Source organism: Pipistrellus hanaki, assembly GCF_964339955.1.
Source record: "Pipistrellus hanaki genome assembly, chromosome: 10".
Taxonomy (NCBI): Eukaryota; Metazoa; Chordata; class Mammalia; order Chiroptera; family Vespertilionidae; genus Pipistrellus; species Pipistrellus hanaki.
This window is the reverse complement of record NC_140512.1, coordinates 43,218,930-43,236,299: the sequence shown is the minus strand read 5'-3', so window position 1 is coordinate 43,236,299 and position 17,370 is coordinate 43,218,930. Positions and strand designations below refer to the sequence as shown.

At 38.8% G+C, this 17,370-nt stretch overlaps 1 protein-coding gene across 1 annotated transcript in view; it reads left to right on the top strand.

Annotated features, from left to right (window-relative positions):
• The window catches only part of CNTNAP2 (contactin associated protein 2), a 1,655,791-nt gene that overhangs the window by 752,308 nt on the left and 886,113 nt on the right, over positions 1-17,370 (top strand). Inside the window, exon 5 of the mRNA XM_084896487.1 lies at positions 14,677-14,880. Within this exon, the coding sequence (XP_084752613.1) occupies positions 14,677-14,880 (204 nt within the window). The remainder of the gene's footprint in view (positions 1-14,676; positions 14,881-17,370) is intronic.

Genomic DNA, 17,370 nt, shown 5'->3' with positions numbered 1-17,370 from the left:
CTTTGTTTGTATTTCTGTTTAACAACACCTTCCTTAGAATATATTGTCCATTCATTAGCATTGAAGTCAAAGTCAACAGCACTATAGCTCATGCCTGATCATAGCTTATCTAACTCACATATTTTCTCCATAAGGCACATAACAGCTTCTTTATGCTTGAGAACATAGGAAACACTGTAGTATAATGCTTTGGAGAGAGACATCTTGAACAGTGAAAACATCCACAAAAAGCCCCCAAAATGCAAAATAATGAAATGAATAAGTAAATAAATAAAAATGTAGCCCTAAATAGATCACGAATGGACATGTTTTTACAGGATGAGAACTGACACAAGAGGGCAGGACATTGCTTTGTTCCACCTCAGCTGGGAATGTGAGCTTCAGGTGTCTCTCTGCAGCTGTAGGTTAACTATAACAAAAGCTCCATGAATGTTGTTGCTGGGACTACACGTACATTTCAGTGAGAAGGGACATTTGCAGATACAATTTCTGACTGTAATGAAGGGTCAGCTGTACTTGTTCATTTTTAGTACTTTTAAAAACATATATTTTTCCTTGTCTAGCTGGTGTTGTTCAGTGGTGTTGAGCATCCACACCTATGAACCAGGAGGTCACATTTCTGTTCTTAGTCAGGGCACATGATTGGGTTGTGGGGTCAATCCCTGGCGGGGAGGAGGGGCATGGAAGAGGCAGCCAACTGATGATTTTCTCTCATCATGGATTTATCTATCTCTCCCTCTCCCTTCCTCACTGAAATCAATGCACATATATTAATGTGCATGATATATGTATATAATATATATATATCATATATATATATATCAATGTGCATTATACATATGAGACTATATATATAATCTCATTTTTTAGAAAGTTTTCTTATATCTCAAATCTCAGAGTGATAAATATATCTTTGGATCATATGATACCATTATTTTTTTTTCTTAAACATCCATCTTTATTCATTTTGCACTAACCAACATGTTTTCCAGAGAATTTCCATTTTGAGAAATAAAATTTCTTTATGATGGAAACTTTAATTTTTTGGACATTGTGATCCATTTAGTCTTATATTTTACAGTATTCAAGTTTAAAGAGATATGAAAATAAAACATATCTGGGGGTACTAGATAGCAGCCTGTTTAACATTAAAAATTTGGGAGATTTCCTTAAAATGTTGGGTGTCTGACCCTTCTTAAATATTGAATGTGTAATCACTGGGGTGTACACCTGAAACTAAAATAATATTGTACGTCAATTGGAAAACAAAAAATACTGAATGCTTGAATACCTCCAGATTCGCTGCGTAGCTTCAGTTTGCCACAGGCGGATAACAACTACCTCCCTTATATCCCAATCACGTCCTACTGTTCTCTATTGTCAATAGTTTCTCTATTATCAACAAGTTTCTAAGCCAATAACTTAGCATCTTTCCCTGTTGATTTTTTAACTAAGGATAACATTGTCTGCTACCCATATCTTTATCAAATGGAGAAACTGAAAGTCAGATCAATGGTTTTTATGAGACAGCATAACTGATTTGTATGAATTGCTGGTCCCCTCTGAGCATTGAAGTTGTAATTTCAGGAGCATCCAATTATTTTAGCCCTGTCAGGATTAGTTATCTGCCTTGCTCATTCACGGAAAATGGATTAATCCAGCCGGCTCACCAGGGCCTCAGTGGGCGTGCGTGTGTCTTGAAGTAATGAATAACACACCCAAATTCACAGTGAATCTGATTCCCTCCAGTGCCCAAGCCAGCAAGGTGTGTTGATGGCTGGGCCACAGAGTACCGTTTAGTGTTTTACCTGACAGGACCCGACCACTGTAGCAGACAGGAGAGAGTACATTATGTCACAATCTGTATACATTCTGAGCTTTAGGAATCGTATTTTATAGTGGAGGTAGAAGGTTTACCCAAAGGTATGTGAAATTAAACCAAAAATAAGGTGAAGCCGTAAAGGACTACATCCCCTGCATAAACTCAAAGCTTCCTAAGCACTTGTAGAGCATAGTCTCTTACTAATGTGGACAGTTTATCTTTTCTTCAGTATTATGTAAATTACCATGAAAGCAGGGCCTCAGAAACAAGTTCCTAAATCAAATTGCCATATTTTAGCCTATGTAGTATTAAAATCTGGCCCCAACACAAACAGTGTTTTACATGCAACTAGACACAGAAGCTTAACTGAATAGTAATAAAAAATCAGCTGAAATTACTGTTAGGAATAATTAATATCAAAAGGCATTCTGGGGGCTTTTATGAATGTCATTCCTTTCCTCATCTGTGGAATATTTTCTTAGGATTTACAAATTAAGATAGGCTTTTTCCTAAAAGAGACCTAGATTGTGTATGGTCAACAATTGTAGAGCTACTTTTAGTAATAGCTATTTTATCATAGAGAAGTCAAGTCTAATTTATTTGACTTTCTATTTAAAAAAATAAATAAATAAACCTTCCATACAGATTTCCTACAAATATACTTTATGCTAATTTTCAGAAATTGCTTATTATGTCTGCATTATCAGATGTATTAGGGCCATAATCCTGCTCAGAAGTAGATCACTCTAATATTATGATATCCTATGGGTTAGGGGTGTGTGTGTGTGTGTGTGTGTGTGTGTTACTACTTGGGGGGGTAGCGGCAAAGAGAACCTCAATGGTTTTCTTTTTTCATTTTCATGTTGGATAATATAATTTTAAAAATTACTAATATTTTCCTGTATTATGTCCAAGTGAGCTAGTCACATGATTAGGCAATCACAACTCATCATATATTATAGTGTTCTATGAAATAATACAATAATAAAAATATATGGTAGTAAAGCTATCTTTGTTCTTCATTGACTAATATAAAATATAAATAAATATCTCAAGTTAGGGTAAAATTACTTGGTTAAAATGTGCCTAAAACTTAATAACTTTAGTCTGAGACAGGTAAGTTTTTCTTAAATATAATTCAATCAAATATTTTGTATTTAAATTCATGCTAAAGTTAAATATTTTAGTCTTTTATTTTTAAGCAAATAAATTTAGTATGACTACAGTAAAAATAGTTAATGTTTTAGACTATGTATTCTTATAGAACCCCCCCAGTGGTAATCCTACTAATAAAAGAGAAACATACAAATTGACCATACCTTCGCTACACCCACAAGCCACGCCCACCAGCCAAGCAGGGTAAGTATGCAAATTAACCCAACTAAGATGGTGGTTAATTTGCATATCCAGGCCAGAGCGCAGACTGAAGACAGTGTAGAAAGAAGCAAATGCTGCAGAAGGGAGCAAAGCTGTGGAGAAGCAAGCAAGAGGGGTAAGGGAGAAGGGAGGGAAGCAGGGGAGTCAGGGAGAAGGGAGGGAAGCAGGGGAGTCAGGGAGAAGGGAGGGAAGCAGGCGGTGTGGTGACCTCAGCAGGAAGCCCTATTGCAGGAATCTTCCTGCAACAGGCCTCTAGTATTTATATAAATGCATGCCACTAAGTCATGCCTTCATCTGCACTCTTAGAGAGTAGCCTGTATTACACTAGGGGAAGAACCCTAGGCTGATGAAACCTAGGACCAAGTGCTGAGACCAAAGTAGTCCTGAGGGGTCCTGTTCTGACTGGGACCAGGCTTGCAGGAGGAAGGACAAAGGCTCTGGCCTGGAGAGAAGCCCAACCAGACAGCTGTGGGCACTTCTCTGGCCTCTTGGCCAGAGCACCCACCCAAAAGACCTTCAAGCAGCCAGGAAAAGCCATGAGTTGCAAACAAAATTAGACTGAGTATGGAACTCAGAGTGAAACTGCATTCTGCCAGCCCCCAGCCCTGACCCTGACCCTGATGCAAGGCTGAAGAAGGGCACAGTACCAGGGCCTGCTGTATCCACCCAATGTGGTCCAGCTCAGTCCTGCTGGAGTGGCAGCCGAGGCGCACCCTCACCGGCCCTGCTGGAGTTGCTGTGGGCTCTAAGCAAGTTCGCCCTTTCAAAGCACGTACTCACTGAATGTTTACAAACTGGCTGACCTGGCAGGGCTTTCAACTGCACATGATTTTTATACTTTCATTTTTTTATAAAAAATAAAATAAAATAAAATATTATACAAGCAATATATAAATGGATTTTTATAATCACTCAATGTGATACAGTTTAAATATGCTATGGTTTGTTTCTTATGAACAGATATCCATCAGTTATGGCCATTGCTTGTAACTTCTAAGCACTGTAGTCTCTGGATGTTGGGGGTGGCAGGGGCGGGGATGGGGTGCATTTCCATCCGGGTAAACCCTTCATAGTACTCAGTTCTGTATTGCTCAGTAATATAGAACTCTTACTTACTTGCTTTTACTTAAAAAAAAAAAAAGGGGGGGGGGCAAGGCTACCAGGCCAATGATGCTATAGCAGGTGGGTTGCCTCTCACTTTGTGGGGTGATCGATCTGGGGGCCCCACCATTGATTGCCCCACAGAGGGATGTCGGGACACCAGCCAGCGATGCTGTGACCAGTGTGTGAGGCTGGCCAGTGTGAGCGATCACCCCACAGAGGGAGGCCCAGACTAGCCAAGTGATCGTACCCCACACCTGTAGCCCACTGAAGGAGGCGACTGGTGGCGGCGGGGGAGGGAGGTGTGGGGTGTTCAGCTTAGCTGCCATTGTCCGGGAGAAGGTAAGTCCAGATAGGCCCTGATCTCAGGCCAGGGCTAGGGACCCTACCCAAGGGGTCCCGGATTGCGAGAGGATACAGGCCCGACTGAGGAACCCCCTACTCCCCTGAGTCCATGAATTTTCATGCACTCAGCCTCTAGTTTCCATATAAGATGAGAGGGGATGCAGAAATGTGTGCAAGGATGCCATGAACAACAAGCAGGGGTGTTTCCTATACTGAAGTTTCTCTGTTAGGTGAGGCTTAAGGGATGTTAAACTAAATTTTTAAAATAGCTGTTTGTTCAAAGAAATGAGCATAGCATGAGGGAAAGTGCTAGGTGAAGTTAGCAAGGGATTTAGTCATTTCACAGTCATTAGCACATAAGGAGAAAGATGAACTAAAATATGAGGTTGTGGGAGGGCCTTGCAGGCCATGCTGAAGAGCTTTCAGAAATAAACAAAGTTTATTTTGGAAAGATCTTTCTGTGTGGAGGATATATTCAAGGAAAATTATACTGGGAGATGGACATTGTCCATTAATGATGTTAGTACAATAACCAGTGTGTGAGATGATGGTAACCTGTTGGTAGTACATGTAAAAAGTAAGCTTTGTGTTTGAAAAATATACATGGGCTGAATTTCACAGGACCATGAGCTGACTGAAGGTAGGTGTGTGAGGAAGGGAGGGCCTAAATAAAGTCCCAGATCTCTGTCCTGAGAACAGGGACAGTGGGGCCAGAGAAAGAATTACGGGTTGGACAAGTTGAGTTAGATATGCCTCTGGAAGGTCCATATGGATCAGTCATGAGGGTAATTAGATATTGGAGTCCAAATTTTATGGGCAAATGAATTCAGACTCCTCTGATATTCTTCTCATTCTAATATGACTTGTCAAGCACTTAAGAGCAAAACAACACATTGTAAGGAGAAATATTGCATAAAATGTGAGAGGCTGACCTTCATGAAAGGACTTTTAAGGTTTTATCTTCTTATATTTTTTGAAGTAGAAGTGATTTGCAGACTCTCTACATCATTTGTAAAGGATTTAAATATAGACAACAGAATGGTGATCACCAGAGGGAATAGGGAAAGGGGAAGTAGAAGGAGGTAAAGAGGAGATAAATGGTGATGGAAGGAGACTTTGTGGTGAATACACAATACAGTATACAGAGGGAACCTGTATGTTGTATGCCTGAAACTTATATAATCCTATTAACCAATGGCTCCGAATTAATTCCATAAAACTTTAAATAAGTAAATAGGATAATAAATAAATAGATAAAAGGATTTAGAGAAGGCTCATTTAGTACTATTACTCTAAATTAGATGTTATTAACATTTTGAAACCTATTTAACTATTTATTTAGGTCTAAACCACAGATACTACTATATTAAAATAAAAAGCAGTGGGTTAGAAGAAAAATATCAGATCCTACCTGGGTGCAGAAGAGATGAGATAGACAGTGTCTCACCAGAGTTAGTGTCTATCAAGTACATATTACCAAGTCAAATAACAATGCTATAAATTTTTCCTATCAGCACAAAAATGTAGTTTAATATTCTCATTCTTTTGATCTGACAATTAAAACCTCTGATATATGAGTAGCTGTACTTTAATGTATTTAATTAGTAATCAGTAATCCCTTGAATAAATAATAATTATTAGTTTTCAAAACTCATGGTTTATGCAAAAATATTTGATTAAAATGAAAAGTGTTTCAAACCATAGCAAATAATTCTGAAATAGATTACTAAGAAACATTTTATTATAAGTTTTTATTCCCTTCAGTAATTGATTTATTTGTGTGGAAGAAACTATCATAGAAATGCATAACAATTACATTTATTTGTAGGAAATGTATTCTTTGCTTTGTCAAAAGCAAATTAACAAACAAACAAAATCCACTGGCTTCTCAGGACTATTCTATAGAAAAGGATAGGGGCTCCTTGGAAAAAATGGCTGATTCCAGAACTGGGGAAGAGGAAATACAAGATGAGCTTGGAGAATCTTGAAGTGCCAAAAAGTGAGAGAAAGGAAAGAGAGAGAAGAGAAATGAGGAGGGTTGAAGGCAGAGGAGCAGGAGGAGGCAAGGTATAGAGTAACCCATCTGAAAGAACTCCCAACAGCTAAAGCTAGAATGGTTTTAACAGTGACATATAAGATTAAACTAAAAAAATGCAATGAAGATGAATAAATTTGTAATGCTATAAATAAATAATTGAATGCATGAATACATGCATGCATGAATGAATGCATGAATGAATGAATGAATGAATGAATAGAACACAATTTTCTTACAAAAGAATTCCAAGTAATATATGTAGACACTTCCCGTTCCGGGAGGTGCAGATTAATTCCCCTTGATTATGGGCTGGGCTATGGTGACTAATTTTCACAGGAAAGAGTACAGAAAGGAAAATAGTGACTTTACAGTAAAGAAATTAAGCAGACATCACCCTCATCTACATCACTAGTGAGAAGTCATGTTCAAACTGTGCTTGCCCTGATGAGAGATGATAAGAAGGATACCACAATATGTGGTGTTTTTCATAAGCAACAGTCACCAGTCTAGTCCTAAAAAAACTTCATACCAACCTAAGCTAAGGAAGATTCTACAAAATACCTAACAGGTAGTTCTTGGAGGGTCAAAGTTATAAAGGAAGAGGAAAGACTGAGAAAATGCTATGGATTAGAGGAGGCTGATGAAACGGGATGACTGAATGCAATGTGAGAATCTTGATTGGATCCTGGAATGGGGCGGGGGGGGGGGGGAATGGATATTTGTGAAAGGTAGTCTATATGCAAGTGAATAGCATTATCCCTAAGTTAATGTCTTAGAGTTGACAAATTTACAGGTTGTGGACAATGTTAATGTTAGAGGAAGTTGGGTAAAGGTTATATGTAACCTTAGTGCATGAAGGTCAATAAAACATATTAATCAGCTATAAAATACAGGTTTCCTACATTATAAATATTGAACTCTACCATTATATATTTTGAAATATAACCAAGTGAAATGACATTCTCTTCTCTTTCCCTCTTTCATATATATATACATATGTGTTTATGTATGCACACATATGTATATATACACACATATATGCACATATAATTCATGGGTTATTCCATAAACTAGATAGATAAGTAAATGTATAAAATCTAGAAGGATACACACCAATATATCGCTCATTAACATTGGTGAGCTCTTGTGTTAGGGCATTTTCTATTATATATTTTTTTAATTTCTCTTTTCTTTTTTTTAAAAATATATTTTATTGAATTTGTACAGAGAGGAAGGGAGAGAGATAGAGAGTTAGAAACATCGATGAGAGAGAGTCATCAATCAGCTGCCTCTTGCACACCCCCTACTGGGGATATGCCCGCAACCAAGGTACATGCCCTTGACCGGAATCGAACCCAGGACCCTTCAGTCCCCAAGCCGACGCTCTATCCATTGAGCCAAACTGGTCTCGGCTATTTTTTTTTTTAATTTCTTATCAACAATAAGCATCCTATATAATAAAAGCCTAATTGCTAAGTGTTTGGTCAGCCTGTTGGCCCTTCAACCAATCAAACCATAATATGTTAATGATATGCTAAGGCCACTCTACCATTCCTTATGACATGCATTGACCACCAGTGAGAAAATGCTCCAACTGGTAGGTAAGCTTGCTGCTGGGGTCTGGTCTATTGGGACTGAGAGAGACAGGCCAGATACACCATGGAACTCTCCCATGGTCCCTCCCCAGCTGGCCAACCTTCTGTGTCCCTCCCTGGCCCCAATCATGCACTGGTAGGGTCCCACAACCTGCACCCCCTCGCATTCCATGACCTCTAGGGGGATGTTGGAGAGCTGATTTGGGCCTGCTCCCACAGGCCAGGCCAAATTCATGCACTGGGCCTCTAGGGTATTATATAGTTTTTTAAATATAGCAAAGGTATTTTTAAATATTAAAATCTTTAGATGGTAAAAACTTCTCCAACATATCTTATCCAAATTTATAAAGTAGACTATATAACAAAACAAAAAAAAAAGAAGAATCTTTCTACCATGTTATTTGATGAAGTGGGCATGTTACCAGCTCTCAGAGTTATTGTTAGAAACAAAACTGGAATCACTATGTGATTTTGCATTCACTTTTTGACTAGCTATTATTGTTGTTCAGATTGCTTAAACAGTTCCACCATGCAGGTTTAATCACTGCCCAGAAAGCTTAATTCTAGGGAGTGATAAGCAATCAGGGTAATGGGGCGAAAAATGGTGGATTGTCCCCAAATAACCACACCATATTATTTAGATGTCAAATAAAATCTTAATGTATTTCTGTAGGAAGCAAAACTAAATTATGGGTGTTTCAATACCTCAGACTCTCTTAAAAGTGTATGGTATGTACTTATGTATACATTGTATGTCATAAATTATCTCCAGGAATTTTGTAATTTCAAGGTCAACTCTAAGATCATAGCCACACACTGATGTTGTGAAAGCAAATAACCCGTTGAAAAAAGATTACCTTTGATTATATAATGAGAGAGAACTGAGTTGCAAAGCATTTTGTCAGTTTTTCCTCTAACCAATGACCACTGACCATTGTAAGATGAGGCTTGGTGGCTTGAATAGCATCCCTTAATGTTTTTCTTAATATCCTAGGACTGACTATCTGAAGGAAACAAAAACAAAAACAAAACAAAAAACACCATTCCCATTCTGTCACTTTTTTCTGTGCTCTAAATGCAAGGAAGAGAGACATCAACATTTGCATAAGTCACCATTCTACATCTAAAACTGAATATAGAATTTGATTTAGGAGAAGATAAAGGAAGGATAAATTGTTCCTTCTATCTAATCTCAGAGAACATGAATGGAAAATACGTTATGTCAATTAATATATATTGAAGGTGTATAAAACCAGAATGTGGTGTTGTTCAGCTGTCACTGATATAAAATTGAGTGCTGATTTACTTTTTAGAATTCAAAATTTATCCCTTTCTTTTCCCTTATGAACTTTTCAAGAAAAAAAAGTGATATCTACTAGAATATCATTATCAAATTCTACTTTTTCTCCTTTTTATCTTTCATCCCAGATGATAAAGATATTTTACTTGGAATTCATCTGAGACAGTATAGTTGATTAAGCTCAAGTCTAATAGGTTTGCAGTCTTAGCAGAAACCAAAATTTAATGGCTATTTTTTCTCCATCCTACATAATAAAAGAGTAATATTCAAATTAACCATCACTCTCCTACACCCACCAGCCATGCCCACAAGCCAATCAGAGTGAGTGTGCAAATTAACCACAACCAAGATGGCTGCCACTAGAGAGAGTGGGAGGGAGGCTTGGGTTTCCCTGACAATGGAGGAAGCCAATCCTTCCACACACCCTGGCTGGCCCAGGCCTCCACTCAAGGATACAAAGTTTTAATTATAGAAGATAAATCCCAAGAAAAATGGCAGCAGCCACAGAGCTGAAGAGAGCAGTCTAGGGTTGCCCCCAGTGACAGAGGATGCCAAGCTTTCTACCTGCCCTGGCTGGCCTAGGCCTCCACTCCAGGCAACAAAGTTTCAATTATAGAAGATAAATATATCCCAGATACCAGGGCCTCCGCTTGGATTGCTGGGTGTCATGGCTGGCCTGCAAACCACAAGCCCCTCGTACAGGCTACCCCATGCCCCAAGGAAATCCCCACTCTGATCCTTCAGGGTAAACCAGCTGGCCCCCACCCATGCACCAGGCATCTATCCTATCTAATAAAAAAGTAATATGCAGATTGACTATCACTCCAACACACAAGATCAAGACAGCTGCCCTCATATGGCCAAAGATCTTGCCCCCATATGGACACAAGATGGCCACCACAAGATGGCCAGCAGGGGAGGACAGTTGGGGGGGGTACCAGGACTACAAGGGAGGGCACTTGGGGGCAACCAAGCCTGTAGGGGAGAGCAGTTAGGGAATACCAAGCTGGCAGAGGAGGGAAGTTGGGGACAAACAGGCTGTCAGAGAGGCAGTTAGACATCAATCAGGCTAGAAGGGGAGTGGTTAGGGGGTGATCAGTCTAGCAGACAGAAGTGGTTAGGGGCAATCAGGAAGACAGGCAGGCGAGCAGTTGGGAGCCAGCCTTCCTGGATTGTGAGGGGATGTCCAACTGCCCTATATAGGCAGTGGGATATCCCTTGAGGGGTGCTAGCTTAGAGAGAATGCAGGTTGGGCTGAGGGACACCCCCCATGCACGAATTTCATGCACCAGGCCTCTTCTATGATTCATAGTCTCAGAGAAGAGAATTCTGTAGATTAAGAAAATCTTGTTATTGACAGTAAAAAATGGAATATTAGAATTATAACTTAAATGTCAAAGTTAAAATTTTCTCTCTGAACTTTTTTAGAATACAGGAATTCTCTAAACTATTTTTTTTAAATGCCAATATTTAATATAATGGGATAAACATTTTTAAAAAATTTAAAATCTATCAATGATTTGAAGGAAGAACATAGATTTGCTTTCTTTTAATTTTTAAATTTTATTTTATTATATATATTTTTAATTTTTATTGAACTCAGGGTGACATTGATTAATAGATTGTATAAGTTTCAGGTGTACAATTCTATTGTACTGTGTTCATCACCCAAAGTCAAATCTCCTTCCATCACCCTTACCCCAAATTCAGAGGCAGTATTATGATTTTAAAGTAACTAGAGGCCCACTGCATTCGGAGGGGGATCTCTCAGCCCAGACTACACCCTCTTCCAGTCCGGGAGCCCTGGGGAATTGGCCTGTGCCATCAGTCGGACAACCTTAGCGCTGCCACAGAGGCAGAAGAGGCTTCCACCACCGCTGCTTCACTAGCCAGCCATGAGCCTGGCTTTTGGCTGAGCAGTGCTCCCCCTATGGGAGCACAATGACCTCCAGGGGCCAGATCCTGCATTGAGCATCTGTCCCCTAGTGGTCAGTGCATGTCATAGCAACTGGTTGTTCTGCTATGCAGTCGATTTGCATATTAGCCTTTTATTATCTATCTATCTATCTATCTATCTATCTATCATCTAAAAGCCTAAGCAACCATTGCAACTGAATGGATGACTGAACAAGCTGCATCAGATAACTAGGCCTGCAGGGAGGTTAATGAGGGGAAACCAAATGACCAAGCAGCAGGCTGCTTGGGGTGACCAGGCAAGCAGTGGGGGGCAGTGAGGGGTGACCAGGCTGGCAGGGCGGTGCTGTTTGAAGGCAACTAGACAGTGCAGGGTGCAGTTAGGGATGACCAGGCCAGTGGAGGTGGCATTTGTGGGTGACAAGGCTGGCAGGAGGAGTAGCAAGGGTGACCAGGCCAGCGGGGAGGGCAGTTTGGGGTGACTAGGCTGTCAGGGGTTCTGTTGAGGGTGACTAGGCCAGCAGGGGTGGGGCAGTTAGGGGCGATCTGAGAGGCAGGCAGGTGAACAGTTAGGATCCAGCAGTCTCTGATCGTGAGAGGGTTGTCCGACTGCTGGTTTAGGCCCAATCTCCAGGATTGTGCCTAAACCAGATGTTGGACATTCCTCAAGGGGTCCCAGATTGGAGAGGGTGCAGGCAGGGCTGAGGGGAAAACCCCCTACACACACACACACACACACACACACACACACATTCCATGCATGAATTTTGTGCCCTGGGCCTCTAGTATAGGATAATATCTTATTATGGAAAAGGCCTCTAATTCAATTTTTTTTTTTTAGGTAAAGAGAGGGCAGTATTTTCACTTGAGCCTGAAGCTAAAATTGCCCTTAGCTCAAAAATCTGCATACAACTGAGATACAACTTGGTGAGGTTCATTCTGAACCTCCACACTGTTCTATTATGTGTATAAGTATTGGGAACCATCTTATTTCTTTAGTGAAAGGAGCCTTTTGTTATGTTACAATGACTAACTTTATCTCATGAGTTGTGTATTGGCTTCAAGCCAGTATCAAGTATTCATGCAGCAACTTCAGCTCTTCTGTTCAATATTTACCTGGCATATTTTTTATTTTATTTTCTCTAAATATTTTTAGATTTTTATGTATTAGATAGGAATAGCCTATGGATACAGAAAATAGTCTGGTGAAGGCCTGGAAGGGGCGGGTGCAGGGTGAAGGAAATCAATGGGAAACAAAAAAATTGAAAAAAGGCATACCTGAATACTTTCCAGAATAATGATACATTTTAAATAAAGGAAAATAACTTAGTTGAAAGAGTTTTATGTGAAATAATGTAAGTAATTGCTCTACACCACATGTGTCAAACACAAGGCCCGCGGGCCAAATCCAGCCCGCCAGGCCTTGCAATGTGGCGCGCTCCGCGCTGTCATCACTGCACTCCGCTGTCAGTTTATGACATTGTCAGTTTATGACTGTTCAGTAAACCATTCGGCCCTCGATTTAGGCTGGATTTTAGATTTTGGCTCCTTCTCTGATTGAGTTCGACACCCCTACTCTACACTGTACTTTATATTCTTGACTCCTCTCAAAGAGATATTAATTGACCCTATGTTCACTTAATATTAATTGAACCTATGTTCACTGACTGCAGGGCTGACTTTTGCCCTGCTGACCCAGCACTGACTGCCACGAAGGCTGCTATCAGACCCTGGTTTTCTCTCCCGGCCTCTGTCTGGGCCTGATAGAAATCTCCTTGGCAGTCAGTGCTGGGTTGTCCTGGAGACTTCCGGTGTTCAATGGAGCCTTCAGTCATTTTGGATCTTATGGACCCTGGCTCGTTATATATATATAGATTAGAGCTATCCAGTTTGACTAGGTTCTCTATGATTTCAAATTAAAAGCCAAATAAGTGGATTTTAAAATACTTTTAATGACAAAATTCTAATTATGAGAAGTTAGCTTCTATTTGTACTCAAAGCTTGATCTTTGGATTGGAAAGGCACTGACCAATATGGCATAATACATTACATCATTCCATTTCCATTTCAGGGGTACATTAAGTATCCGCTATAAAACAAATCCCCACCATCACCTCCTTTTTGAGCGTGGTGACAAAATTATTTATACTTCTAAAAACTTCATATAATTTTGTCTTCATTGAAATTACCTAAAATCAAATTAGAAATTTTCTAGTCACAATATAGACTAGATATTTGTTCTCTTAAATCATTTATGGCTAAGGCTCAGTGTAGTCAAAAAGATGAGTAGCCGGATTTTCCCTTCTAAAGGCAGGGAGCTAACATGAAATTGCAGACAGATGTGAAGCCCAGGAGCAAATGGTAAAAAGCTTCTTTAAGTTCAATTAGCTATAAACTCAGAGCACTACCATGAAATTTACTCAAAATGTAGTAAGATATATTCAACTTCTAAAGTTTTTTTTTTTTTTTTTTTTATATATCACCAAACCCTGAATTCGAGTATTTTCATTATTTTGTCAAAGGTAAGCGAATTTGTGAACAAAATGTGTATTTTAAAATCATAAGAATTAGCCTCATTTAAAAAGGAAGACATTAAGATTTCATTATACTGCAGGAATTAAATCTTTTACTTATTTCAATAAACTCTAGACTCCCAAATTTTATATACTTAAAAATTTGAAGTATATAAATCATTGATGGCATTTGTGTTAGTCAACATAACTACAATTGAAGGCCATTATTTTTAAATACATTTTTATTGGTTTCAGGGAGGAAATAAGAGGGAGAGAGAGAGAGAAACATCAATGATGAGAAAGAGTCATTGATTGGCTGCCTCCTGTACACCCCCTACTGGAGATTAAGTCCCCAACCTGCACATGTGCCCCAACCAGGAATCCAATTCTGACCTCCTTGACTTTTTGGTTCTTATATAGATATTCAACACTGAGCCACAGGGGCAGGGCTGAAAACCATTCTTTATGACTACTTCCAATACAATCCACACAGGACACACAATCAATCAAAAGAAGAAATAGGACAAGAATCCAGGACTCCATATTTCTCAGAATAAAACCTTTCTTATTTTTTTCTGTGCAGACAATGGTTGGAAATAGATTTACTTCACACCGGATGGCAACACACAAAAACTGAACTCTAATGTGTTTGTTTGTTTTTCTTATTTCAGGGGCTGATGTTATCAACTTTGATGGCCATGTTGTGTTGCCATATAGATTCAGAAACAAGAAGATGAAAACACTGAAAGATGTCATTGCCTTGAAATTTAAAACCACTGAGAGTGAAGGGGTGATCTTACACGGGGAAGGACAGCAAGGTGATTACATTACATTGGAACTGAAAAAAGCCAAATTGGTCTTCAGTTTAAACCTAGGTATGTTTCAACTTTTGGCATCATTCTTTCCATTTATTAATATTTCCATTAGAGAAGTATTAATGCTATTTAATCCTTAAAATGTAAATTATAAAAAAAATGTTTACATTGTTATCAGTTCAGTTTAACCCAAGTCGTTTGTATATATTGATGTATTGATATACTTATTTATTAAAAATATATATGCAAAACACCTGCAGTATTATACAATGTGTATATTAGCATCTGAATACAATGGTGAATAAATAGAGAAGGACCTAGGGTTCAAACAATTTATGACCTGGTGGAGGAGTAAGATAGTGTCTTGTGTGTTATTATCTTAAAATAACTAAATCACAATAAATGATGTCAAATAATAAGTATAGTTGACCTTTGAACAACATATAAACCTTCCCTCAGTAGAAAAGTCACATGTAACTTTTGACTAAAGTCAGCTTTTTGCATAGGCAAATTCAACCAACTATGGATTAAAAAAAGTATTTTCTATTGGAGGTTGGGAATCTGAGGTAAGGAATCTGAGGTTGGAATCTTATGTTAGAATGCTAAAATCTGTTTTTTATTCATGATTGGTTGAGTCCAGGCATACAAAGAGTTGATTGCATTCAATGAGTAAAAACTTCATATAAGTGAGCCCACCAAGTTCAACCATAGTATGAAATCAATTAAATGGCTAATATAATACTGCAGAGATAAGAGGGGTCAATATTAGAATATGAAGTGAGAAAGGTCCTCTATAAGATGTTCAAGTTGCTGTCAGGGACAAGGGGAAGAGCTTTTAAAGGAAGCATTCACTACAGACAGACCCCTTCCTTGCTGTTCCTTGAGCAAGGAAGAGGGTGTAGAGGCAGTGAGTAATTGAGAGAGACGATGAAATCCGAAAGTTAGGAATTGTTCAAATCCTGTCAGAACCTGTTGAGCAGGGGTGTGGGACCGTTTTTCTGCCAAGGGTTATTTGGATATTTATAACATTATTTGCAGGCCATACAAATTAATCAACTTAAAAATTAGCCTGCTATATTTGGAGGGGGAAATTAAACTAACTCATACCTAATGTACTGACAGGGATAGACTAAATGATTTAACAGGCCTTATGCAGCCCATGAGAGGAACATTCTCCACCCCTGCTGTAGAGCATGGCACAGGGTTAGGTACTTTTTTAAGCATGGGATGTTTACTGAGACCTCTATAAAGATAATGGTTCCATCCGCATAAGAGTTAAGATGGACTCCTCGTGTACAAGACGAGCTGGCTCTGTTTTTCAGAAGGTGGCTGTCAGTGGAGATGCTGAAAAATAGGTCTACTGTGGAGATGATTTTAGTGGCATTTTCAGCATGATTTGTAATGAATTGGGTGTTTAGTAAGAAAGGAAGAGATTAAGTAAAAGGTAATTTCTGGGATACAACTTTGGTGCCAATAGACGTTAAGTGCTATTTTCAGAACTAGAGAAAGCTCTATTTTCTCTGTAGAGGAACATTAGTTTAGAGGATCATTAGTTTCCTAGACATTTCCTCTAGGAACTACGGAGCAGAGTTCTGTTTGGACAGGGTGCATTTTAGTTTCTGATTGATCATCATCAAAGTTGAGATTTCTCTTAGAGTGGCATGCCTGAGATTGACAGGAGAAGGTTCTGTTTGGAGACTAAGACGGGGGCAATGGATAGGAGGAAATAAGAATATGTGATGTCAGAGACGAAGAAAAGAAAATTGGTGCTTACTGTGTTGAAGTCTCTTAAAATGTCACATAAGAAGACAGAAAGGGGAGGTTACTGCTTAGCAATATAGAGGTTACTGGTGATTTACTATCAGAATAATATGCATGTAATATAAAAAAAATGACTAAAAAGAAATAGACCATACTCTTTACAAAAGTGGACATAGGTGCTAATGTTTTACATATAAATTCTTCACAGTATTCTCTACTCTTACTATTGAACATGTATTTGTGTGTTACCTAGGGGACAATTTAGTCCTAAATAATTTTTGAAACAGGTTCAATAGGAGTTAAGAAGACAATATACAAATGATGTATCAGAGAGAATTATACATTTGAAACATATAATTTTTATGGAAAAAATTAAGTTAATAAGGAGGAAATGAAGAGAGAAACCCAGGGGGGAAAAAAGTGAGTTATTTTTAAAAATATATACTCACATAGCAACTGGATTATATCTTTAAAAGTTTATAGTTTTCACACTTTTCTCTTAAAAATGTGAAATATACAGAGCCACTATGCTTTTATAAAGGTGTGACATTACATTACTGTTCTGAAACAAGTAATTGCTCATATGACACACACACTCTCTCTCCCTCTCTCTCTCTCTCTCTCTCTCTCACACACACACACACAAACACACACACACACACACACACACACACACACACAATCAGTACCATTTCCCTAGATAGCAGTTTACTTAAGGGCTTTTATTGACTGACTGAAGTTTATGGCTGCCATGGAAACAGTCACTCATGCACTGTCCCTTTTTAAGGC